Source organism: Pongo abelii, chromosome 21 (assembly GCF_028885655.2).
Source record: "Pongo abelii isolate AG06213 chromosome 21, NHGRI_mPonAbe1-v2.0_pri, whole genome shotgun sequence".
In the NCBI taxonomy this organism is placed as follows: Eukaryota; Metazoa; Chordata; class Mammalia; order Primates; family Hominidae; genus Pongo; species Pongo abelii.
In genome coordinates, this window is record NC_072006.2 from 51,467,470 (window position 1) to 51,494,734 (window position 27,265).

Here is a 27,265-nt window from a genome sequence, read left to right on the forward strand (position 1 = left end):
AGCGGTGTAAAATATGGCCGCAGGACCAGGGGCTTTCACTGTTTCTGCTGACAGTGTTGTTAATATCTCCATTTTAGTGGGTGATTTGTCTCCGCCTCTCCACGAGTGATGAATCCACTGGCACTCTGGAACCTTTAAGCCTGGGATAAAGGTGGCTAGAATATTCTCTTTCTTCCACCTTTGCTCATTCTCTCCCAGAAAAATGAATCACACTTTTTTTTTTTTTTTTTTTTGAGACAGAGTCTTGCTCTGTCACCCAGGCTGGAGTGCAGTAGCATGATCTCGGCTCACTGCAACCTCCACCTCCCAGATTCAAGTGATTCTCGTGCCTCAGCCTCCTGAGTAGCTGGGATTACAGGCATGTGCCACCACATCTGGCTAATTTTTTGTAATTTTAGTAGAGACGGGGTTTTGCCATGTTGGCCAGGCTGGTCTCGAACTCCTGACCTCAGGTGATCCGGCCACCTCAGCCTCCCAAAGTACTGGGATTAGAGGTGTGAGCCACCACACGCAGCCAAATTACACTCTTTAAAGAGGGCAAGATTGGCCAGGTGGCAACCAGAATCTATCTTTGCAAAGAAAGGAAGGCTTAGCCGAGATGAGGGCAGGATGGGAATGCTAGGGCAGTGAGAAGGCGTTGAAGAGATGAGAGCTGTTCCCATAGGAGATGCTTTTCTGCTTCCCTTGAGCTGAGAATTGTTTAGAAACTACAGAACAAAGAGAAAAGGATACATTCAGAGGACTTTGCTTAAGAAACTTACCTTCTTTTTTTCCCTCTCTCTCTCCCTCTTTTCATTCCTTCTACGAATATTTCTTGAGCACCTACTATGTGCCAAGAGCCATGCGGTGCAGCAGTGAGCATTGCATTCCAAGCTCAACCTTCCTGGGGCCTTTGCACTTGCTGTGTCTTCTACCTGCCCCCACGTTCCCCCACATCTTTGCCAGAGCCTGCTTAAATGACACTCCCTGGAGAGGCCTTTCCTGATCCAGCTTTCAAAAGTAGACACACAACGCTGCTTTCTACCCTATCTCATTCTGTTTGCTTCCTAGCACTTACCAGGAGATGAACTTATCTTGTTTATTTCTTATCTGTGGGTTTATCTGAGCCTCCAATGAAAGCCCCATAAGTGTTTGTGACCTGTGCAGAAGGCCCCACTGGGGTCTGTCCCTGGCATCTTTATAGATCTTCCTTTGCTCACCCAGGGATTCTCAATCGAGATGCCCTTCCCTTCAGTGACCTGCTAACTACGAAGCACTCATTCTTTTTTTTTTTTTTTTTTTTTTTTTTGAGATGAAGTTTCACTCTTATTGCCCAGGTTGGAGTGCAGTGGCACGATCTCAGCTCACTGCATCCTCTCCTCCCATGTTCAAGCGATTCTCCTGCCCCAGCCTTCCAAGTAGCTGGGATTACAGGTGCCCCCCACCACGCCCAGCTAATTTTTGTATTTTAGTAGAGACGGGGTTTTACCATGTTGGCCAGGTTGGTCTCAAACTCCTGACTTCAGGTGATCCACCTGCCTTGGCCTCCCAAAGTCCTAGGATTACAGGCGTGAGCCACCATGCCCGGCCTCCTCATTCATTCTTCAAGGTCTGGGTCTCGTGCACCTCTTGTCCCCTGAGATACCCCCATCCCATTCACTTCTACCAAAAAAGAGGCTGCTTCCTCTGGCTGGCTCCCATGACGTTTTATTTACACCTGCCTTAATGATTTCTTTACATTCTTCCTAAGGTAGTCTTATTTATTATCTTTGAAACTACTGAGAAACACCATCATTCTTTCCTCCACATACATGCACATATATATACAATTTGTCCTGCATCCTTCCTTTTTCCTATTTACCTAGATTGCCCCTAGCTACTCAGGAGGCTGAGTCAGGAAGATCAGTTGAGCCCAAGAGATCAAGGCTGCAGTGAGCCATGATCTGCATTCCAGCATAGACAACAAACTGAGACTCCATCTCTAAAATTTAAAAAAAAAAAAATTAATGAAACGAAATTCAGCTGGGCACAATGGCTCATGCCTATAATCCCAACACTGGGAGGCTGAGGTGCGTGGATCGCTTGAGCCCAGGAGTTTGAGACCAGCCTGGTCACCATGGTGAAACCCTGTCTCTACAAAAAATACAAAAATTAGCCAGATGTGGTGGCATGCATCTGTTGTCCCAGCTACCTGGGAGGCTAAGGTAGGAGGATCGCTTGAGCCTGGGAGGTTGAGGCTACAGTGAGCAGAGATCATGTCACTGCACTCTAACCTGTCTCAAAAAAAAGAAAGGAAAAAAAGAAAACTCCACATCATGACAATAACTTGAAGCAAGTACTACCTGCTGCAAAGAAAAGGAAAAGATAGAAACAAAAGCTATAAAGAAAACAGGTTAGTGTCATCCTGACCTGGCTAGCTACAGTGGCCTGTTCAAGACTCTCCAAGACCAGCTCTGTTTGTTCACAGTGGAGATTGTCAAACATTGGGGAGGGGTTCCAGCACCAGCTGTGACTTTCTTCTTGAAATAACAGGATTCAAAGCACTGCAGCTTCCAATTCCTGGCCTCAAGCAATCCTCCCGCCTCAGCCTCCCAAAGCGCCGGGATTATGAGCGTGGACCACAGTGTCCGGGCAAGAACAAATTTTTAAAAAGGAATCGCTTTCCCGCTGTGCAATTTAACGCCCTGTCAGTGCACTGCCTCAGACCACACTGGTACCAACAGAGGCGAGATGGTCAAACAGCGAACATGCTGGGCAGTGCTGGATAAGCCCGTCAGAGCAGGCTCTGAGTGAATAGAAATGGTTGGCCATACTGGTGGGTACTGGCCAGATGTGGGTCTGCCAGCAACGTCAAGTGCCTCATAGTTTGGGAAGTCCCCACATGCTGGACTTAACTGGGTTGACTTCTCACATGCCCTCTAACCGCGGGTGAAATCCGGGGGCAGGGGCAGGGCCATAACCTTGTGGCTGGTGTTCTGTGTTTCAGCACAACATGCCTTTCTGGCGGATATCCTGCCACGCAGACCTGGAGGCACTGAGGCACGCCCTGGAGCTGGAGTATTTATAGCAGGATCAGCAGCATCTCCACCTGCCATCTCACCCTCAGACCCCCTCGCCTTCCCCACCTCCCCACCGAGAACTCCAGAGACCCAGATGTTGGTCACCAGGAAGGGGCCCCACAGCCGAGACGACATGTCCAGTGACCATCTCAGAAGCCATCCATCAGTCCAAATGGGGGTTCTGAGAAGGAAAGTACCCAACATTGACTTCAGAGTATTTGACTTTGGGGAAAAGGGCTGGCTCGGAGTCTAGACTCTTCTATAAGACTCACAGAACAAAAGCAAGGAATTGCCGATTTGGGGGGTGCCTGGTGATGAGGAGGGGACCGGTTTGTCTTGTCTTCTTTTTAATTTATGGACTAGTCTCATTACTCCGGAATTATGCTCTTGTACCTGTGTGGCTGGGTTTCTTAGTCGTTGGTTTGGTTTTGTTTTTTGAACTGGTATGTGGGGTGGTTCACAGTTCTAATGTAAGCACTCTCTTCTCCAAGTTGTGCTTTGTGGGGACAATCATTCTTTGAACATTAGAGAGGGAGGCAGTTCGAGCTGTTGAAAAGACTATTGCTTATTTTTGTTTTTAAAGACCCTACTTGACGTCATGTGGACAGTGCACGTGCCTTACGCTGCATCTTGTCTTCTAGGAAGAGGGGGATGCTGGGAAGGAATGGGTGCTTTGTGATGGATAAAAGGCATTAAATAAAACCACGTTTACATTTTGAAGTGGGGTAGGATGTGGTTACTTTATTACCACTCTTGAGGCTTCCAACTGTGTTGGCCTTTTTAAGGACTTTATCAGTTGCAAAAGAATAAAATCCAACTCACACTGGCTTAAGCCAAGAAAAATGGGGTGAGGGGAGGGAGGAAGGAGAAGAGGGAGAAAAAGAGGGAGGGAGAAAGGGAGGGGAAGAAGGACAAAGGGACAAGTGTCTCCAGGAACTTTAGGTGGTATCTGTCTGGATCCAGGTGATCAAATGAATTTCTCTCATGTGGCCTTAATTCTCAGGCAGGCTCTTCCCTGTGTGGCAAAGACGGCTCTACGAGTCCTTCAGCAAAACCACACAGGCAGAAAGAGACCACGTTCTTCAGAGTGGTGCAGCGAAAGCCTCAGGACTGTAACTCATTGGCCAAATCTGAGGCTTAGGCAACTCACGGAGCTGGATTTAGGGTTGGATCCTGCCACGAACAGCAAGTTGAAGAAGCTGATCCTCCAAGGGAAAGAAAATCAGTGAGCTGTTATTCAAAGAATTGGGAGGATTGAGGGTCAGGCTGGAAAATGCAACTGACTTCCATTCCAATGGTAGGACTTCATTTTCCAGTGGATGGGACATGAGTGAAGGATCCGGTGTAAGGGGCAAGGAGGGACGTCTGGAGAAGTTCTGAAGACAACTGGAGCACTGCTACTAGCCATAGTGGACCAGGCAGGACCTGGGTCTATCTGATTGGATGCTAAGCAGGAATATAGGCTCCTTCCTTATTAATGTTGGTAAAATCCTGGATTATCAGTCAGCTGACCCATGTCATGGGAGATGGAGATCTCTGCCACTGGAGTCTGAGCTAGAATCTCTGATGATTAGAAAACTATCACCGGCCAGGCATGGTGGCTTATGCCTATAATCCCAACACTTTGGGAGTCCAAGGCATGTGGGTCGCTTGAGGCTGGGAGTTTGAGACCAACCTGGGCAACATAGTGAAACCCCGTCTTTACAAAAAAATATAAAAACTAGCCAGGCATATAGCATGCACCTGTAGTCCCAACTACTCAGGAGGTGGAGGTGGGAAGAGCTCTTGAGCCCAGGAGGTTGAGGCTGCAGTGAGCCATGATCACACTGCTGCACTCCAGCCTGGGTGACAGAGCAAGACCCAGTCTCAAAAAAAAAAAAGAGGCATCACCAAGGGTCAGATAGACTCCCTTACTAGACTCTGAGCTTCTCAGGGGGTAGGTACTGTTGGTTTCATCTCTATATCCACAGAATCAAGCACAGAGCCTGACACAAAGTAGAATCCCATTATAGATGGCATAGAATGAAGGATGGAAATATGAATGGAACCACAGCCAGATGGATGATAATATGGGTGAATGGCCATTTGGACAAATGGATAAAATGGAGTGTTAAATAGTTGAGTACATGGGTAGATGAATGGTGGGTTAGGTGATTAGATGATTAATTGGAAGGTGGGTGGGTAATTGGGTGACTGGAAGATGGATAGATGAATAAATGGATACCTACTTGGGAGGACTAGATGGATAGTTGTATAAATCATGGGTATATGGATGAACAAATAGATTATTGGATAGACGACCAGATCTATCCAAGATCTGTGTGGTGAGATGAATGAATAGATGGTGGTTTGGATGAGTGAATGGTTGGGTGGTTTTACAGAAATATGGATAGATGGTTAGGTGGGTGAGTTAGTGGAAAAATGAGTGGGTTGTTTGGATAGGTAGATGGATGGAATGATTGATGGTTGTTGGTTGTTGATAGTAATATTATGATGGATATGTGGACAGTTTAATGGGCAGGTGGATGGAAAGTTAAATGGAAATGAAGTGTGATGGTTAGATGGATAGAGAGTGGAATGGAAGTGAAGAATCTTTAATGTTGCCTAAAATATCTGAGTCAGCCTCACTATTATCTGCCAGCTTAGGTTTCTTCTAGAATGAGTGGAGGAGCTTTACTGGATAAGTTGACTTCTAGCTGGAGTGGATAACGAGACTGGAGTAGAGCCACCCAGTCACCAACCATCCACTGGGAGTCAGTGATGTGAATACTCGTGAATTCCCCTGACTCCCCATTGTTTAGCACCCTTGCCACACACGAACCCACTTACAATCATGATCTACCCATCTCTCCCTTCCTGCTACTATCAAAACCTGCTGCCGGGGAAAATTCTGTTTAGGGTCCAACAAAGGGTAAATTACTTATTAAGAAAATTTTTTCTTTTAGTAGGATTTTATTAGAAACACAAGTAGAATTTCAGCTATGCACACAGGAGGTTTTGGGTGAAACAGATCTTCCCCTTGACCCTGAAATTAAACTACCTAGGTGATCAACTACTTTTTTGTTGTGATGAGTAGATGTCAAAGACTAGTTCTGACAAAAGTTAACAGTCCACAGTCTTTAAGGTAAGTGTTTTAACTTGAATTCCTTCTGGATGACTCAGAGCTTCTGCTGAGTAAGGATAGTGTTTTTCTCATCTCTGTATGCTCATTGCCCATCACAGAGCCTGGCACAGATATGCCACTTAATGAATGTTGGATGGGTGAATGAGTAGATAAATGGTGGATGGATGGATGGATGGAGAGATGGGTGAATAGTAGATGGATGGATGGATGGATGGATGGAGAGATGGGTGAATAGTAGATGGATGGATGGATGGATGGATGGATAGGTGAATGAGTGGATGGATGGATGATAGGTGGACAGATGGGTGGTTAGGTGGATAGGTGGATAGATGGATGACTGGGATTTCATGGTCCCAGGCTTCTTGACTTCACTGTTTCCCCAGCAGTGTCTTGCTGCTCTCCAGAACATTCTTAGAAGTAGAGTAACAGGACTATTCAAGACTCACATACAAAAGCTCTTGGACTCTCAGAAGTCCAACCTTGACTCCAGAACTTCCTGAGCAGCCCAGCAGAAGGATAGAGACCCACAACGGTGCCCAGGTTGACCTCAAGGATGAAAGAATTTGTATATCCAAGGGATTTAGAAGTCAGAGAGCTACCATTTGGATTTTTCCATTGCAAATGACAGAAACACTATCAAAATGGCTTAAACAAAACAGAATTCATCTGCTCACTTGACTAAAAGATTCAAGAATGAGTGACCTCAGACCCCTTCAAATGCAAAACTCAAGACCCATCTTTAAAATTCAATTTATTTCTCTGAATCCCTGGACTCTGTTTCCTCTCCTTTGGCTTCGTTTGTAGGCAACATCCACATTCTTAGAGTGGAAGCTGTGGAAGGCGTAATCCAACAAAGATTTTCATGAGTAAAGCATTGCTTAATTTTTAAAAGATAACTGCCTAGGACAGATAATCAGGTTAAATGTATTATGTGAGTTAATGTCCTTTAAATATTTTGAGTTGTTTCTTCCTGAGTTACTTGCAGCCAAAAGCACTCCAACTGATATAGCACATAATAAATAGCATTACTAGTTTTTTTCTTTTTTTTTTTTTTTTTTTGAGACGGAGTCTTGCTCTGTCACCCACGCTGGAGTGCAGTGGTGTGATCTCGGCTCACTGCAAGCTCTGCCTCCTGGGTTCGCGCCATTCTCCTGCCTCAGCCTCCCGAGTAGCTGGGACTACAGGTGCCTGCCACCACACCGGGCTAATTTTTTGTATTTTTTAGTAGAGATGGGGTTTCACCATGTTAGCCAGGATGGTCTCGATCTCCTGACCTCGTGATCCACCCATCTCAGCCTCCCAAAGTGCTGGGATTACAGGTGTGAGCCACCGCGCCCGGCCTTTTTTTTTTTTTTTTTTTTTTTGAGACAGAGTCTTGCTCTGTCACCCAGGCTGGAGTGCAATGGCGTGATCTCGGCTCACTACAGTGTCCACCTCCCAGGTTCAAGTGATTCTCCTGCCTCAGCCTCCCGAGTAGCTGGCATTACAGGTGCATGCCACCATGCCCAGCTAATTTTGTATTTTTAGTAGCGACAGAGTTTCACCGTGTTAGCCAGGCTGGTCTCGAACTCCCAACCTCAGGTGATCTGCCCACCTCGGCCTTCCAAAGTGCTAGAATTACAGGCATGAGCCACAGCACCTGGCCAATACTTTATATTTTTTTAAATGTAACTAGTTCTTGTCTTTTTGTTGGTGGTGGTTTCTGGTGTTTGGTTTTTTTTGTTTCGTTTTGTTTTTGGGGGGTTTTTGTGTGTGTGCGTTTTCTGGTTTTGATTGTTTTTTTTAGACCGGGTCTCACTCTGTTACCCAGGCTGGAGTGCAGTGGCACAATCATAGCTCACTGTAACCTCAAACTCCTGGGCTTAAGCGATCTCCCCACCTTAACTTCCGGAGTAGCTGGGATTACAGACATGAGCCACCACACCCAGCTAATTTGGTTTTAAAACTTATAAAAAGATACTCAGGCCAGACATGATGGCTCACACCTGTAATCCCAGACCTTTGGGGGGCCAAGGTGGGAGGATGGCTTGAGGCCAGGAGTTCCATACCAGCCTGCAACATAGTGAGACCCCATCTCTACAAAAAACAAAAATAAAAAAATTAGCCAGGCCTGGTGGTGCATGCCTGTAGTGCACGCTACTCAGGAGGCTGACGCAGGAGGCTCACTTAAGCCCAGCAGTTCAGGCTGCAGTGATTTATGATTATGCCATTGCACTCCAGCCTGGATGACAGAGTGAGACCCTGTCTCTAAAAATAAAAATAACATTTAAATTTAAAAAAATGCCAGTGCAGTGGCTTATACCTATAATCCCAACACATTGGGAGCCTGAGACAGAAGGCTCACTTGAGCTCAGGAGTTCAAGATCAGCCTGGGCAACATAGTGAGACCCTGTCTCCACAAATAATTTAAAAAATTAGCCAGGTGTGATGGCATGCACTTATAGCCCAAGCTACCAGGGAGGCTGAGGTGGGAGAATCGCTTGAGCCCAGGAGGTCAAGGCTGCAGTGAGCTGTGATCATGCCACTGCACACCAGCCTGGGTGACAGAGCGAGACCCTGTCTCAAAAAAACAAAAGAAAAAAGTTCACCCTTACTTATAACAAGAGAAATGCAAATACATTCATTGTCCACATTAGTTGGACAAAAATCTGAGAGTTTCATGACTCACGGTACTGGTGAAGCTCATATATTGAAAACAGTGAATGGATTACCTATAAGAGCACCTTATTTTTAAATTTGTTTACTTTTTTATTTTTGTAGAAACAGGGTCTCACTATGTTGCCCAGGCTGGTCTCAAACCCCTGGCCTCAAGTGATCTTCCCGCCTCAGCCTCCCAAAGTGCCGGGATTACAGGCATGTGCCATCTCGCCTGGCCCTATAGGAGCATCTTAAAAGGTCAGATGTCAGTTTTAGAGACTTCTCTGTCGATAACCTGTGGCCCTAAGGAGCTTGTTTCCAGCCTTGGTTTCCCCCAAACAGCATCACTAGCCCTTTGTATGTGTGCCCCACAGCATTGGGTAAAGGCTGTGGCCATGGGGGATGTAGCAAGTAAGGCCCCTCTCTGAGCCCCCATTGCCCAACACAAGGTGGTCTCAGTGGTCTGAGAGCCAGGGACCCCTGGGAAAATCCTGTTAACAAGTTTCAAAGAGGCTGGAATATATCCACTCATCCATGCCCCTACAGCTCACCCATTCACAATTTTCAATGCGATGAAGGCACTGTCCTGCCTGTCACTCATATGTCTGATTTCATCAGCCTCCTGTAAGCAGCTGCATTCCTTAATTTCTTTTGAGACCAAGTCTCACTGTGTTGCCCAGGCTGGAGTGCAGTGGCATGATCTCAGCTCACTACAACTTCTGCCTCCCGGGTTCAAGTGATTCTCATGCCTCAGCCTCCCAAGTAGCTGGGACTACAGGTGCGAGCCACCACGCCCGGCTAATTTTCGTATTTTTAGTAGAGATGGGGTTTCCCTATGTTGGCCAGGGTAGTCTCGAACTCCTGACCTCAGGTGATCCACCTGCCTCAGCCTCCCAAAGTGCTGGGATTACAGGTGTGAGCCACCGCACCCGGCCCCTTCATTTCTTTTATATCCTTTTAAAGTTTCTTTATGGAAATATGATAATATATTTCTTATTTCTTCTTCATTGTTACACAAAGGGTGGCATGTGCCATTGGCTTTTTTTCACTTAGCGACATGTTTTGGAAATAGATCCGGGTTATGCACAGGTCTGTTATTTACCAGGTGCTCGTTTCAAGTTCTGGATGCAGAGGTGAAAATGAGCAGATGAGGTCCCGACCGTTACAGAGCGCAGGGAACCAGACTGAAAGCGGCCCCATTGACACTGGGAGGCAGCCTTTGCCGCGAGTCAGCCGGGTCCCACAAGAAGAAAGGTTTTCGCCAGCCAGGAGCAGGGAACCAGCACACACACCCCAGGCACAGGCTTCATTCAGGCTTGAGCCACAACCTGTGTCCCCTTCCAAGATCTGCCTTGAGGTCAGCAGGAGAGGAGGGGTCGCGTGAGCCTCCACAGGGAGGGAAGGTGGGTCTTGGAGGCCTACTTTAGCCAACTTCAAAAAGACCCATTGAAAGGGGCCCCAAGAACAACTTCTTGACAGAGATGGCAGTATCTCTCCAGGGAACATTCAGGGGCCATAAAGGGGTCTCGGTGCTTGTCCAGGAGGTAAAATATTGAGGATCTTTTTGCTGGCTGAGATTTTAACTTTTAGGGCACACAGCATGGTACTGTCAGCTCAAAGAAGGAGGCTGCTTTCTTCCCCAGTACAGAGTCACTTCAGACAGTGCCTGGAGTCCAGAAGCAAGGATTGGGCTGATGCAGCATAGACTCCTCCGAACAGCATGGGGGTTGCTGTGGACTCGCTGGTCACCTCTAAGGAGGTGACACTTGAGCTCAGACCAGTACGATAAGAAAGGCCAGGGACAGCATTCCAGGGAGAGGTGCAGGAAATACACGGTTCCAGGCAGGAGAAAGGAAAGAAAGGAAGCCGGTGTGGCTGGAGGCCGAGGCCAAGGTCAGAGGGGGCGAGCATGATAGGGCGCAAGGGCAAGGCCGGGCCAGATCTGGTGGGACCCTATTCATTTGGGATTTTAAATTGTATTCTAAATCCAGTGAAAAGACGTCAGAAGGTTTTAAGCATCCAGCTCAAAACCAATCAGGTTTTAAACAGGAGGGTGCTGTGATATGATTGATATTCTCAAAATCACCCTGGCTGCTGTGAAAAAACATGGTTAGAAGGGGCTGGATGAAGCGTCTGGGCAAGGGATTCCTTCACATATTTAAATTTTTTTTTGGTTTTATAATTAATATAAAGTGTATTGCACAAATCTCAAATCTCAAGTATCTTTACATATGATTATGCTGGGATAATTACAGCACCCAGATCAAGATGGAAAACTTTTCCAGGCAAAAGGCTGGCTCCCTCACACCCCTGCCCAGTCTATATCCGCATTCCGTGACTGTTCTGGTTCCTGTAGCTAAAAGATAGTTTGGCCTGATCTAGAACTTCATATAAATGGACTCAGAGCGTAATCTTTGGTGCCTGGCTTCTCTGACTCAGAATGTTTTTGAGATGTACCCATGTTGTTGCACGGACCTGTTCATTCTGGGAAAACGAGAATTCGCGTTAAAAACGCTGGACCATTTTTCCCTAATATTTTGAGCCCCGTGATGCAAGCTCAGCGTCCGAGAAGCTGTGCTCATCTGCAACCACCAGGGGGCAGTGCGGCCCCGCAGCTGGCCCAGCCGCCCGCAGGTGCCGCTTGAAGTGGGACCGGGAAAGAGAAATAACGCAAGTCTTCTGAGAAAGGATTCCCAAGGCGTCTACTTTGGGCTGCGCCGGGCTAAAGGGATTGCTCTGATGATACTGCAGCACCGTCGACGATATGTTAGGCCCAAGAGGTCATGGTAAGGTGACCTTCTACAGTGACCATAGTGGTGGCCTCGGTTGACACAATGTCTATGCAGGAGGCAGATGGACGCTGTGGTGGCCTCGAGAGTGGCCCAGCCACCTACAGGGCTGGGAAACGCTGTTCCTGCACTCTGCCCTGCTTTAGACATGGGCCGCGCCAGTGTTTAATAATGTAATTGTAACAATGGCTTCAATTGTCTGGGAGAAGTGTTAGGTAGGTAGGTTGGTTGGTTGGTTGGTTGGTTGGTTTGAGATAGGGTCTCACTTTGTTGCCCAGGCTGGAGTCAAGTGGTGCAATCACAGCAGCCTCAACCTCCCAGGCTCAAGTGATCCTCCTACCTCAGCCTCCTGAGTAGCTGGGATTACAGCCATGCGCCACCACACCTGGCTGATTTTTTGGTATTTTTTGGTGGAGATTTTGCCATGTTGACCAGGCTGGTCTCAAACTCCTGGGCTCAAGTAATCCACCTACCTCAGCCTCCCAAAGTGCTGGGATTACAGGCATGAGCCACCGAGCCCAGCCGGATTTATTTTTATATCCTGAAGTTCATTTGAGAGTGATGATAATCCGGCTCTAGCCAAATGCTGATTTTATAATTCAACCATTTGACCATGTGCAGTGGCTTGCACCTATAATTCCCAGCATTTTGGGAGGCTGAAGCGGGAGGATCGCTTGAGCCCCAGAAGTTTGAGGCTGCAGTCATGATCACACCACTGCACTCCAACCTGGGTGACAGAGAAAGGCAAGACCATGTATCAAAAATCTCAAAAAAAGGCCAAGGCAGGTGGATCACTTGAGGTCATGAGTTCGAGACCAGCCTGGCCAACATGGTGAAACCCCGTCTCTACTAAAAATACAAAAAAAATTAGCTGGGCATGGTGGCACGTGCCTGTAATCCCAGCCACTCAGGAGGCTGAGGCAAGAGAATCACCTGAACCCAAGAGGCGGAGATTGCAGTGAGCCGAGATCGCGCCACTGCACTCCAGCCTGGTCGACAGAGCAAGACTCCGTCTCAAAAAAGAAAAAAAAAAAAAATTCAACCATTAAGTATTTGGTATTTGTTTGGGGTTTTGGTTTTGGTTTTATATTGAGACAGAGTCTCGCTCTGTCGCCCAGGCTGGAGTGCAGTGACATGATCTCGTCTCACTGTAATCTCCGCCTCCCGGGTTCAAGCGATTCTTGTGCCTCAGCCTCCTGAGTAGCTGGGACTACAGACACGTGCCACCACACCTGGCTAATTTTTGTATTTTTAGTAGAGATGGGGCTTCGCCATGTTGGTCAGGCTGGTCTTGAACTCCTGGCCTCAAGTGATCCTCCCGCTTCAGCCTCCCAAAGTTCTGGGATTACAGGCATGAGCCACAGCACCCAGCCAAGTATTTGGTGTTTGGTAAACTCCAGCTCTAGGTGACGGGGGAGCCTCTTTGCCCTTGCATCCCCTACCCAACTCCGTGGGTCTCTTCCCTCAGCCCCTGAAGTCTACTGGCCTCCTTGTGGGGTAATAAGAAATGCATATTGCATATTACATATTACATCAAGACCCAGTACAGCACATACATACGTGTGTGTATAAATAGGAGTGTATGTATATCATGTACGTGTGTATAACTAAGTTTCACAAAGCAATGCTTACCAAACAATTGTGACACATTCTATAGTTTTTCCATCCTGCTGTTTTTCAATGATGCAGGTTCCAATCTGCAAAATCAATTTCACAGCCCATGGATTGGAAAACACTGATTTAGAACAAGGATTGGCAAATAAGCTCATCCAAGTGATTGTTTTTATAAGCCCCATTTAACAGAGAGTGAAACTGAGACTCAGGAGGTGTCGTGGCTTGCCTGTGATTCACAGCTGGAGGCAGGCAGAGCTGAGACTCCAATCCTGCACTCTCTGACTCAGGTTGCAAACTCTGGTCCACAGATAAATTTTATTACTCTTCACATGATTTTTTTCATACTTTGACCCAATTATATAAAAGTTGGGTGATTTCACTCGAAATGTAAATTTTCAACTTCTCTAAAATTCAAGTGGATCGCTTGGTCTGCATTTGCACATGAGCAGCTAAAGCCATCCACGGCCACCCCTGTGAGCTGACGGGGGCTCTGCAGGTTGACCCGTTTGCCACAGTCCTCACCATGCTGTGTTTTTTGTGTTGTTTTTTTTTTTTTTTTTTTTTTTTTGAGACAGAGTCTCGCTCTGTTGCCGAGGCTGGAGTGCAGTGGCACAAGCTTGGCTCACTACAACCTCCATCTCCTAGGTTCAAGCATTTCTCCTATTTCAGCCCTCCCGAGTAGCTGGGATTACAGACAGGCACCACCACGCCTGGCTAATTTTTTGTATTTTTAGTAGAGATGGAGTTTCACCATGTTGGTCAAGCTGGTCTCGAACTCCTAACCTCAGGTGATCCACACGCCTCAGCCTCCCAAAGTGCTGGGATTACAGGCGTGAGCCACCACACCCGGCCACCATGCTGTGTTTTCTCCCTGACACCCCGAAGTCAAGCATTGGTTGCCATTGATCCACACACCGGCCAGCTATTATTCTCATAGTGGAGAAATATTTTTTCTATCAAAAGTGGAAAAATAAAAACTAAACTAAAGGGCTTACATATTTCAAGAAAAGCAATAGTGGAACACGGTGGCTCACACCTGCAATCACAGTGCTTTGGGAGACTGAGGTGGGAGAATCATTTGAGCCCAGGAGTTTGAGACCAGGCTGGGCAATATAGTGAGACCCCATCTCTACAAAAATAAATAAGTAACTGGGCATAGTGGCGTGCACTGTGGTCCCAGCTACTCGGGAGGCTGAGGCAGGAGGATGGCTTGAGCCCAGGAGGTCGAGGTTGTAGTGAGCTACGATTGTGCCACTTTGCAGTGAGCTATGATTGTGTCACTGCACTCCAGCCTGGGCAACAGAGGGATACCCTGTCTCAAAAAAAAAAAAATAGATGTAAAAAAATGCACAGATTGTTCAAACACGTGTTTTTGTTGTTATTGTTGTTTGTTTTTTGGTTTTTTGAGACGGAGTTTCGCTCTTTCTGCCAGGCTGTAGTGAAGTGGCGCGATCTCGGCTCACTGCAACCTCCGCCTCCCAGGTTCAAACAATTTTCCTGCCTCAGCCTCTCTAGTAGCTGGAATTACAGGCACTCGCCACCACGCCTGGCTAATTTTTGTATTTTTAGTAGAGACTGTAATGTCTAACCTTGTTTTTACTAACCTTGTTTTTAGACTCTCCCTCTTTCCTTTAATCACCTAGCCTTAGTTCCACCTGAATTGACTCTCCCTTAGCTAACAGAGCCAGACAGACTCCATCTTGGCTCTTTCACTGGCAGCTCCTTCCTCAAGGACTTAACTTGTGCAAGCTGACTCCCAGCACATCCAAGAATGCAATTAACTGATAAAATACCGTGGCGAGCAATATCGGCAGTTCCCAGGAATTCGTCTGATTGACAACGCCCAAAAAAAGCCCCGCGTCTATCACCTTGTAATAATCTTAAAGCCTCTGCACCTAGAACTGTTTACTTTCCGGTAACCATTTATCCTTTTAACTTTTTTGCCTACTTTATTTCTGTAAAATTGTTTTAACTAGACCCCCCTCCCCTTTCTAAACCAAAGTATAAAAGAAAATCTAGCCCCTTCTTCAAGGCCGAAAGAACTTTAAGCGTTAGCCATCTCTTAGCCACCGGCTAAATAAACAGACTCTTAATTCGTCTCAAAGTGTGGCGTTTTCTCTAACTCGCTCACGTGCAACAAGACGGGGTTTCACCATTTTGGCCAGGCTGGTCTCGAACTTCTGACCTCAGGTGATCCACCCACCTCGGCCTCCTAAAGTGCTAGGATTACAAGCGTGAGCCACCGCGCTTGGCCTCTAACATGTTTACTATACAAAGAAAGCATATCTATGTCAGTGTTACCCCAGCCTGTTTCCTAGCTTATATCCCCTGCCTGGGTCCTGGGAGCAAACCCCAGCTGAACTCACTACCCTATGTCCAAGTCTTGTCTCTTTTGTCCACAGTTGTGTCCCCAGCACCTGAAACAGGGCCCAGTGAAGAATAAGTCCCTAGTTAATAATTAACTTGTGGCTTTTATACAAAAGTTTCTCCAATGATGACAAAGATATAGTCATGGTTAAGAGCAGGCATTTTTTGGGCCGGGCGCGGTGGCTCATGCCTGTAATCCCAGCACTTTGGGAGGCCGAGGTGGGTGGATCACAAGGTCAGGAGTTCGAAACCAGCCTGGCTAACATGGCGAAACCCCGTCTCTACTAAAAATGCAAAAATTAGCCAAGCGTGGTGGCTCATGCGTATAATCCCAGCTACTTGGGAGGCTGAGGCAGGAGAATCGCTTCAACCCGGGAGGCGGAGGTTGTGGTGAGCCGAAGTTGCGCCACTGCACTCCAGCCTGGGCAACAAGAGCGAAACCCTGTCTCAAAAAAAAAAAAAAGAGCAGGCATTTTTTGTGTCATTAGACTGGGTTCAAGTCCAGCTTCGACTACGCACAAGCTGTGTAGCCTCAATCCCTCTGGACCTGATGTCCTTTGCTGCAAAACGCAGGTCATTAGGATGCAATGTGCATAAATTGCCTGGAGCACAGGAGGTGCTGTGTATGTAAATGAAGTTTCCTTCTCCTCGGGTTCATCAAAGTGAACCAAGGTCAGTACTCAGCTGTCTTAATAAAGCTTGTAGTACCCAACTGGCCCAGGCTTAGGCTATCTGTGGGACCAGGAAGACCACAGTTTTCCATTAACACCACAATCTGAAAAGAGTGCCCTGGGCAGATTAGAGCCCTAGACCAGGTGGCAAAGCCACAGGTTTGATCCCCGGTCACATGTATGAGAACTGGCTCGTTCAACATCTGATCACCCTTCTGGGGTAGTTTTCCAAACTAAATTAAAAACCGGATGGGCCCAGTGGCTCACACCTGTAACCACATTTCTTTAGGAGGCTGAGATGGGAGGATCACTTGAGGCCAGGAGTTCTAGATCAGCCTGGCCTATATGATGAAAACCTGTCTTTACTGCAATTACCAAAATTAGCTGAGCGTGACGGCACACGCCTATAATCCCAGCTACTCAGGAGGCTGAGGCACAGGAATTGCTTGAACCCAGGAGGCGGAGGTTGTAGTGAGCCGAGATCACGCCACTGCACTCCAGCCTGGTTAACAGAATGAGACTCTGTCTCAAAAAAAAAAAAAAAAAAAAAAAACTTATTTCTCAGGCTCTATTCAGCCAGGCGTTTGATATGTCAAGGTTCCACTCATCAGCTGCATTTGGTACGGATTAAGTGGGGAGAAAAGTGACTGCACGTGGCTGTGTGGACCAGCCCAGGGCCAGCGTGGTTCTGGCCTCAGTGCATCTGTTTCTTTGCAGCCCAGTCCTGCACGGTGGCTTCGGTGGCTTCCTGGAAGCTCAGACCTGATGGCTTTCTTCAGCCCTCCATGTGAGTCCGGAAATACTTTTTTGGGGGTTTGTTTTTGTTTGTTTTTGTTGTTTTGTTTTGTGTTTGTTTTTGTTCTTTTGTTTTGTGTTTGTTTTTTGAGACGGAGTCTAGCTCTGTCGCCCAGGCTGGAGTGCCACGGCAAGATCTCGGTTTACTGAAACCTCCGCCTCCTGGGTTCAAGCGATTCTCCTGCCTGAGCCTCCCGAGTAGCTGGGATTACAGGTGCCTGCCACCACGCCCGGCTAATTTTTATATTTTAGTAGAGATGGGGGTTTCACTATGTTGGCCATGTTGGTCTTGAACTTCTGACCTCGAGTGATCCATCCGCCTGCCTCGGCCTCCCAACGTGCTGGGATTACAGGCAGGAGCCACCATGCCTGGCTTGTAAATACTGTTAATGTATCAGTGAGATCGAGCCATGAGTTTGGGAGAAGTCATGCACAGATGATGGGTATTAGACCTTACATAATTGTGGGAGGAGCCGGGGAAGCAGGGGTCTGAGGAGGGATCTGGAGTCACCAAGAAGGTGATCTGAGAAGCTGTGGGGCAAGTTCAGAGGACTCAATGGGGATCTGTGGCCTCTGCAGCCCAGGTGACAGGCCAGGTGCTGACATGCAGGAGTCAGGAAGATGACCTGGACGCAGAGTGGAGGAGAGCAAGGGCAAGCTGGAGCCTGCTGGCGCCACTGCAGTTGTCTGTCCCACATCTAACCACAGTGACCTTGCAACAGTAGAGGCTGTGGCTTCCTTACAGCCTTGGAAATCTCACACAGCTCCTCTTTTGGTCAACTCTAACTGGGAACCACTCGAGAGCCAGGATTCTGGGAAATGTGGTTCCAGCCTAGCCAGGTTGGCATGGAACTGACCAGTGCACTTACTAATGCCTTGTGCTTAAACTGGTTGGGTGAATTCTGCTCTCTACAACTGACCTGACTGACAGAGACCTTGGACAGTTCTGCAGTGGGTACTGTCGTTTTGTCCACACAAGACCTTTTGTTTGAACACTTTCCCAGCTTATGAGTCTGCACCAAAAGAGGCTTGAATCTCACTTTCCCAGCCTCCGTTGCAGTTAGAAGGTTAGCTATGTGGCCTCAGCTCAGCCAGTCACATACACCCAGGTGGCACCCAGGCTCAGCAATCAAATACCCCTGATATGGTTTGGCTCTGTGTCCCCACCCAAATCTCATCTCCAATTGTAAGCCCCATGTGTCAGAGGAGGTGTCTGGTGGAAGGTGATTGAACTGTGAAGGCGGATCTCCCCCTTGCCGTTCTCGTGATAGTGAGTTCTCACAAGATCTGATGTTTAAAAGTAAGGCACTTCCCCCTTTGAACTCCCTCTCCTGCCACCATGTAAAACATGCTTTTCTTCCCCTTTGCCTTCTGCCATGATTCTAAGTTTCCTGAGGCTTCTCCAGCCCTGCAGAAGTGTGAGTCAAACCTCTTTTCTTTATAAATTACCCAGTCTCGGGTAGTTCTTTATAGCAGTGTGAAAATGAACTAATACAACACCTAAATGGTGCTTAGACTCAATCAGATGCACCCACATGGGACCTGGGCTCAGCCAATCCAGATACATCCACATGTGAAAGCAATGGAAGTGGATTCTGATGCATGGAATCCAATCTGGCAAGGTGGCAGAAGGGTCGTGCCCAGCATCACTAGAGAAAGTCGCAGTGTTTGAGCCCAATGGGGCAGTGATGTGAGAAGTCTTTTTTTTTTTTTTTTTTCCAGATGGAATCTCGCTCTGTCACCCGGGCTGGAGTGCAGTGGTGCAATCAAAGCTCACTGCAGCTTCCACCTCCTGGGTTCAAGTGATTCTCCCACCTCAGCCTCCCGAGTAGCTGGGACTACAGGCATACACCACCATGCCCCCACTAATTTTTATATTTGTAATAGAGACAGGGTTTTGCCATGTTGGCCAGGCTGGTCTCAAACTCCTGACTTCAGGTGATCTGCCCGTCTCAGCTTCCCAAAGTGCTGGGATTACATGCGTTAGCCACCATGCCTGGCCAATGTGGGAAGTCTTAACACAAAGGTCCTGCAATGTAATCTGGACATTGTTCGTGGCTGTGCAATCTCCTAATCCATCTCTCTGGCCCTCCCAGGGATTTGTGAGCCACTCAATATCCTTTAACAAATGCCTTTTCTGCTCAAATTAGCTAAGTCCATTCTGTTATTTGCAACTAAAAACCTGACCCCTCCCAATTCATGTATCCCCCACGTCTCCATTTCCCAAGCTGCACAGAGTGGAATAACCACCCCAGTGGGCAGCTAAGAGAAGCCTGGGGAGTCATTTTGTAAACTCACCATGGTGTCACACACACGGGGCTAGTTGTGACTGGGGCAGTGTTGTCTGATGACTCACTGAACTGGCTTGGGAAGTAAGCACACTGGTTTGAGTCCCGGCTCTGCAGTGACCTTTTGTGTGATCTTGAGCAAGTCACTTTTTTCTCTCTGAACCTCAGCTGCCTCAATGGGAGAATGGGCCCGTTACGAGCGCCTGCTCCATGTAGGGAGTTATTACAAAACCCAAGGGATTACAGCATGGAAAGCCTCAGCACAGAGCTGGAGTGCCACTGCACTCCAGCCTGGGCAACAGAGTGAGACTCTGTCTCAAAATAAATAAAATAAAATAATAGAATAGACAGGCACACTGGCTCACACTTATAATCCCAGCACTTTAGGAGGCCAAGGTGGGTGAATCGCTTGAGCTCACGAGTTCAAGACCAGCCTGGGCAACATTGTGGAACCCTGTCTCTACAAAAAAATTTAAAAATTAGTTGGGCATGGTGGCGTGTGCCTGTAGTCCCAGCTACTCAGGAGGCTGAGGCGGGAGGATGGTGTGAACCTGGGAGGCAGAGGTTGCTGTGAGCAGAGATTTCGCCACAGCACTCAAGCCTGGGCGACAGAGCAAGACCTTGTCTCAAAAAATAAATAAATAAAATAATTGGGCTCAGTCCCCCCAGAAAGAAACCCCCTTCAGGTTCTACTGAACGGTGAGCCCCTCAGAGAGGGCTGCCAGTAACATCATCTCCCTACCCGCCCAGCTTTATTTACCTTCAGCGCATCTAGCCCGCCTGGGATTATATTACATGCATACAGGTATCAAATTGTTTCCCAGTGAGAGTGTCAGATCAATAGGGACAGAGACCGAACCTGTTTTGTTCACTACTGTGTCACTACTGAGGACTTGACTCATACAGAGCTCAGTGAACAGCTGTCTCCGGAGTGAAGGGTTTTGGCCGACGTGCTCGCTGTCCTCAGTGGGCCAGATCGCTCCACAGGCTGCAGTTTTGCCTATGGCCACCAGATGGCGAGCTTGCTGGACTGCATGAAAAGGTCTGAGCCAGTTCCTGTCCCGGTCATTGCCAAAGGAAACCAGCAAGAACCTGGCAGCTTCTGCCAGGTTCACCAGACCTCACTGCATCTCCCTCTTCTTCTCCTCATTCTGAAAACACTCAACCCAGACTGGAACCTTCAAGCCCTTCCCCTCCTACCTGGCCTCTCACTGACCCACTGGTGTGGCCTGAGAAGTAAGCAGATTAGAGAGTGTTCTAATTAGGTGGAGTGGATTCTGTTATTTGCAACTAAAAACCTGACCCCTCCAAATTCATGTAACCCCTGAGTCTCAGTTTTCCAAGCTGCACAAAGAGTGGAATAACCACCCCAGTGGGCAGCTAAGAGGAGCCTGGGGAGTCATTTTGTAATGGTGCTCACTGCAGGGCCGTTTGCCGTGGCCAGAGTTTGGGGACAATCTGAGTGTCCACCAGCTGGGGGCTGGCCACGTGCATTATCCCGTGTCCACATAGCAGACATCACACCCCCTAAAAATGGATGGAGGTGCTCTTGAACTGCACCGATATGGATCAATACTCAAGGCTTCAGATTAAGTCTAAAAAAAAAAAAAAACGGGGCGAGGGGACAGGGCAGAAGAGTGTGTATCAAATGCTATCATTTATGTAGAAAAAGGGGGCCAGGAGCATTGGTTCATGCCTGTAATTCCAGCACTTTAGGAGGCTGAGGTGGGCAGATCACCTGAGGTCAGGAGTTCAAGACCAGCCTGGCCAACATGGTGAAACTCTGTCTCTACTAAAAATACAAAACTCAGCTGGGCATGGTGGCGGGTGCCCTTAATCCCAGCTACTCGGTAGGCTGAAGCAGAAAAATTGCTTGAATCCGGGAGGTGGATGTTGTAGTGAGCCGAGATCGTGCCACTGCACTCCACCTTGGGCGACAGAGCGAGACTCCGTCTCATAAAAAAAGAAAAAAGAAAGAAATAAAAGAAAAGGAACAGAGAAAAATGTCTCTGCATTTGTTTGTAAGTGCACACTCTCCCTGAGGGCTATGTGGGAAGGGGGATTGGAGGGGACCAGTGTAGCAGGAAGGGAGAGGCTTTATACTATGGGCCCTTTTGTATCTTCAGATTTGAGTCATGTGGCTGTTTTACCTGGTCAGATGAATGGTAAAACTAAAAGCAACCATTTCTCTGTCCTCGAGTAAGCAGCCACTTCCCTGGATGTCTTTGCTTCTAAGGGAGGTTGTGGCAGAGGCCGGATGGGGGTGCAGTGGGACACTTCAAGGTGCATTTGAATGCTGCGCTGCTGGCTACTCGCTACTTAGGAGCCCAGCTGCTGGCTGCTCGCTACTTAGGAGCCGCATGACCTTCATTGTGTCCAAGCCCTGGGGACACAGCAGGGAACAGAGAGCACCTCCCTCACCCAGCTCACATTCAATTGGGACACACAGGAGAAGTTATAAAACCCCACACCCTTTGCTCAGGGATATGAAGAAAACATTGAGGCTATGATGGGCCAGTGGCAGGTGGCTATTTCAGAAGTGACATCTGAAGAATCAGGTGCCAGCCACAGAAGAGGGTGTCAGGTCAAAGGAGCAGAGAGTGCAGTTGAGACAAGAAAGGCAGGAGCTGAAAGAAGACAATGGATGACCCCTCATAGCCATGGCCCCTCCTTTCTCTGGTCTTCAGGATGAAATGAGACAACAGAGGAAAGGTGTGCACACATGCCCAGGAATGGGAAGCTAACATTCTTCTCACTTAAAAAAATGACTTGGAGGCTAGGCGTGGTGGCTCACGCCTGTAATCCCAGCACTTTGGGAGGCCGAGGCAGGTGGATCACCTGGGGTTGGGAGTTCAAGACCAGCCTGACCAATGTGGAGAAACCTCATCTCTACTAAAAATACAAAATTAGCTGGGCGTGGTGGTGGATGCCCGTAACCGCAACTACTCGGGAGGCTGAAGCAGGAGAATCGCTTGAACCTGGGAGGCAGAGGTTGTGGTGAGCCAAGATCATGCCATTGCACTCCAGCCTGAGCAACAAGAGCAAAACTCCGTCTCAAAAAAAAAAAAAAAAAAAAAAAGACGGGAGGCCAAGATGGGCGGATCACCTGAGACAAGGAGTTCGGAGTTCGAGACCAGCCTGGCCAACATGGCGAAAACCCCATCTCTACTAAAAATACAAAAATTAGCCGGGCATGGGTGGTGGGCACCTGTAATCCCAGCTACTCGGGAGGCTGACACAGAAGAATTGCTTCAACCCGGGAGGCTGAGTTTGCAGTGAGCTATCGCACCACTGCACTCCAGCCTGGGCGATGGAGACTCTCCCTCCAAAAAAAGACGAAAGTCCAGGTGCCATGGCTTATACCTGTAATTCCAGCACTTTGGGAGTCTGAGGCAGGCAGATCACTTCAAGTCAGGAGTTCAAGACCAGCCTCGGGAATATGTGAAACCCTCGTCTCTGACTAAAAATACAAAAAAATGAGCCAGGCATGGTGGTGCACGTCTGAATCCCCAGCTACTTGAGAGGCTGAGGCACCAGAATCGCTTGAACCCAGGAGGCGGAGGTTTTGCAGTGAGCCGAGATTGCGCCACTGCACTGCAGCCTGGGTGACGGGGCGAGACTCCGTCTCAAAAAAACAAAAAATAAAAATAATTTGTAGACTGTCTTCCTGTGAAGAATGAGAGGCCTACCCTGACAGGGCTCCTGGGCCCTGCTCACCATCTGTCCCCAGTAACTGAAACTGTGCATGGCTCATGACAGGTCCCCTGTAATACTTGAGTAACTGAGCGATTGTTGTCCCCATTAGGATGCAAGTTTGATGAAGGCAGGGACCCGACTCCTTGATGGCACCATGGGATCCTCAGCACCTGGACAGTGCCTGACGCGATGCGTGTTTGCTGATTGGCACGAATGAACTTATACCCACGCGGGCCAACCTCCCCTGCCGGCCATGTCACGTCTTGGCCTTTGGCACAGGAAGGGGTTTGTGGAGATCTTTTCTGGGGAATTACTGGATTGCAGAGAAGGAACACTGCTGCCCAGGAAACCAAACCTCAGCCTTTCAAGCCCGCTTCATTCTACTTATACCCTGTGCACCTCCAGCCAGGCCCGGAGCCATGGACCAGGGAACCTGCAAGGGGCCAGGATCCTTGCTGCCCACACGAGGCCTGTTAGCTCGGCTTCCCTACGGGCTTCAAGAAGACAACAACTCCCTCCTCTCCCAACTGTTTGACGAGGACTGGCGTGGGAGGCACCCACTAGGGCCCATTCTCTCCAGTGTGCCCCACCACCTGGCTGTGGGGGGTGCTCGTGACCTCTCACAGCCCCTTCTGCGTTTGGTCGTGCAAACTTGACACAGCCATCCCGACCAAATGGAAAACTGCAAATTCGAGGACGACCACGGCATTTTTCCAAAACAGTTTAATTAAAAAAAGGTAAAGAAATCTGAAAAAACTGGGGGGTGGGGGAAGGAATGGGCAAACCCAAAAAAGCATATAGTGTGAGTCTACTGGCTCAGTCACAAAGAAACACCACCGTCAAAAAGATATTTAAGTTTAATACAAATTTTATACAAAGAAAATGTGAAAAAATACTTCCATATGCTAAAAGCAATTATGCTTCACAAATAAGGCCAGCTAGGCTATTTTTTTTTTTTTTGACAACTGCAATTCACAAATGTTCTTTCTCTCCTGTTTTCTTCTAATACTGTCTTCTTATTTCTTCTCTAATATGGGTAACTAGCTGGAAACTGTACAGTTCGCATCCTCTTATCAACAATGAAGATTAAGTAAACAAGACTAAAATGTACAACAAAACGTACTGGAATGATATCGTACAATTAATTTTCTCATATACATACATCACCTTTTGCTTTTTCGTCAATGCTTTTTGTTTTACACAACATACAAAATGGCTCTACAGCATACGTAGTGTACGGACAGCATGATGGGCCTTGCTTTCTCTCATACTGCCTGTGTTTCATGCTTACATAAAAACGTGAAATTCCATCATATAAATAATACGTACATGCTTCATCCCAGACTCAAATGTCCTCTGCGTGCACCTTGCCTTTGAGTCCTTGCTTCCAAGAAGCACAGCATCTCTGACCAAGTGTGTGTGAGTGTGTTTAAAGGAACCACAAAGCAAAGATAAGATTTCTCTTTTTAAGGAGTTCATGATCCTAAGACTTTCTATGTTCTCTCCTGTGACTGAGCTGAGTGGGGCTTGTTTCTGTTTCTCTTCTGTAAACAAGAATATTGTTTTTTCCCTTTTAGGAGTAGAGTCATCATTTCAATCACATGAAATAAACTAGCTTCTCCCTGTGTCCGTCTGGTCCGGAGAGCTTGCATTTTAGGAACGTGGTAACGTAGTAGCTGAAAGGAGCCAACGGCTTGATGGGATAGAGTCTGTGCCGAAACTCCCGATCCCAACATGCTGTGTACAGACACACAAGTGAAAACGGTTCACCCTCCCCTGGGTATCCAAGGATGAGGACGTGAGTATGAAAGTGGTCCCCGGGCCCAGTATCCATTCCATCGTGTGACAGACAGGCTAACTGACCATCCCTTCTCCAATACCAAAACATTCTTTTTGTTGTTGGGGTTGGTTGTTTTTGTTTTTTTTTTAATTGCTTTTCTTTTTCTTTTTTTTTTTTTTATAAGTTAATACAAATATAAAAAGGGGAAGGTCCTCTAGATTCAATGACATCCACAAATTGTACATTATTTACACCAAAAGCACAGGGCTCGTGTGGGTGAACAGTCTGCAGTCAAAGCCGATGCCGGGTGTCCTGTAGTGTAGCAGCCCCCGCGCCGGGGGCTCAGGCTCAACTGAGGGTTTTGTCATTCTCAAGTCTGAAAGTGGCTGTTCTCTTGCCTTTGTTGTTTCTTCTTTTCCTGGCGTGTGGGTTTTTCTCCCAATGGGGTGGGTGGTTTGTGTCCCGATTCACTGCTAGTCCCAGAAGGTGTCCAGCCGAGACTCTTTTGGGAGGAGGCTCTTCGTGCTGGTACTGGTGTTGTGCTCGGAACGTGTCGATCCCCTCTTCTCATCGCTGCTGCTCCAACTGGATTTATTACTCCGGGAATGGTCTGAGGAGGAAAACCAATGTGTTTAGCGTGCCTGCTCACCTGCGCCTGAGCATAACCATCCTGCAATCTGACCTGCCCCTCCTGCACAGGAAGCCACCTTCCCCTCCCCACTGATGGTTCAAACACTGCCACCGCTGACTGCCCTGCACCCGTGGGTCTGTAGAACAGAAAGGTAGAACAACTTATTTTTTAGGATTTAATGACAGCCGGTTGAAAAACGGTAGGGTGTCATGCTCACAGAGAATAAAGATTTGTGGAAAAGGTGCTGAACTGCCAAGGAAGGCATTTCTTGTGCCGTGTCTGGAACCGTGTGTCCTTACTCACTGAACGACACCAAGCACCCCATGCACTTCTGGGTCCAGCTTTGGCCCCTGGAGAAAGACACCGAAATTTGGCATACAGTCTACTTCCGTTAGTGGGATTTCTTTTATCAATGTATAGGCAACTTGAAAAAATGGACTTAAACCAAATCACACTTGTCCACCCAAGGGAGAGGATCATAAAGGAGAAGAATGGTTAAGTCCACCTGGGAACACACACCCACTGACTCCCGGTAAGGACAAGCTTATGGGTAACTGAAGAATTCAGAATCAGAATAAGACCTAGGATGGCTTCAAAGACACATGGACAAGGAGCTGAGTAGTGACTGAGTAAGAAATAAGTGAAGAAGCTGAAGGAAGAGCCAAATGAGGTGTCTGTGAAGAGCACTTTAGCCAACAGCCCAGGTCTGCAGGCTCTGCTAGATGGCTGACTGGAGAAACCTTCCAGCCAAGCCCTAAGATCCCATCACATCCTGGATCATTTACTAAGTTCAGACAGACTGGGACAGAATTATTTTTTAATTTCTTAATGTGGGTGATAATGTTTGGTTGAAAGAGGTTGAGGGCAAGAGTGGAGTGGGCCAAGGAGGGGACCATGCTACTACCTAGCAGGGCTGCATTTCTTACTGCCTGGTAAAAAGGCATGCGTGGGTAACCATGAGTTCTGGAAGATAAGCAGTGAAGAGAATGATCAAAGATCTCCAAAGTCATGTAGTTACTCAGGAGAGAACTCTTCTTAGTCACATGCATCAGTGACCAAAAGGGAGCAATACTATGGTAGGCAGAGCTGGGGGCAAGGGCGGAGTCTTCTTAACAATCCTTAATCTGCCAGAATTCTTATGCCTTCTTCCCTTAGCCGCCATGCCTATGCTTTTAGTTCTTCGGAAGGACTCTGGGGAGTGATGCAGCTGGTCATCCCCATCTGGGAGAAAATCCTACAGTGATGTGGTCAAACCACATCAAGTCCTTCCAGCTCTTGTGAGGGCAGAGACCACCAGCGGGTACTGGAAGAAATGGGACTAGGGCCAAGCTGAGTTCAGTATCTCTCTCCCAGAACCAGGCTGGCCAATGGAGGGATCTGCAGGCCCTCACTCCTCATATGGAGAGGACACGGGACACTGGCTGCCATAGCCAATCACCACAGGAGGGAATCGGTGTTCATCTAGGACCCTTTATGAAAAGAGCGAGGACGAACTCCGTCAAGAAGCCAGGCCCACAGGCTCGCTCTCATTTCCTAATGCGGTTTGTGATGGCGACCAGAGGCACAGTGAAGAAGAAACGTTGCAAAGGAAGACCCACGACTCAAAAGAACAGGAGAAGACACACCCACAAAGAAAAACACACACAGACACACACAGAACAAGCCTTCTGCATGCCAGGAAGAAGCCCCGGCAGCTTTCGTAAGACAGGGTCATACTTACACTTCTGGGCGGGGTAGTTGGGGTGCGGCTGGTGGTCTGTGGTGGTTGGGGCATAGGCAGGTTGCTTGTCACACCTTTTGCTAACTGAAGAGATAGCACAGGTAGCCTCAGAGTC

At 47.8% G+C, this 27,265-nt stretch overlaps 2 protein-coding genes across 50 annotated transcripts in view; one reads left to right on the forward strand and one right to left on the reverse strand.

Moving 5' to 3' along the window:
• The window catches only part of EYA2 (EYA transcriptional coactivator and phosphatase 2), a 315,121-nt gene extending 311,363 nt beyond the window's left edge, over nt 1-3,758 (forward strand). For all 3 annotated transcript variants that reach the window (XM_054541866.2, XM_054541867.2, XM_024239112.3), the window contains one exon: nt 2,966-3,758. In XM_054541866.2, coding sequence (XP_054397841.1) covers nt 2,966-3,046 — 81 coding nt within the window. In that variant the 3' untranslated portion in view covers nt 3,047-3,758. The remainder of the gene's footprint in view (nt 1-2,965) is intronic.
• A 20,100-nt stretch (nt 3,759-23,858) lies between these two features.
• The window catches only part of ZMYND8 (zinc finger MYND-type containing 8), a 161,549-nt gene continuing 158,142 nt past the window's right edge, over nt 23,859-27,265 (reverse strand). For 28 of the 47 annotated variants that reach the window (XM_054541549.1, XM_024238583.2, XM_024238588.3 and 25 more), the window contains 2 exons: nt 27,151-27,234; nt 23,859-25,409 (listed from right to left, as the gene is read on the reverse strand). In XM_054541549.1, the coding sequence (XP_054397524.1) occupies nt 25,273-25,409; nt 27,151-27,234 (221 nt within the window). In that variant the 3' untranslated portion in view covers nt 23,859-25,272. 47 annotated transcript variants of the gene reach the window in all.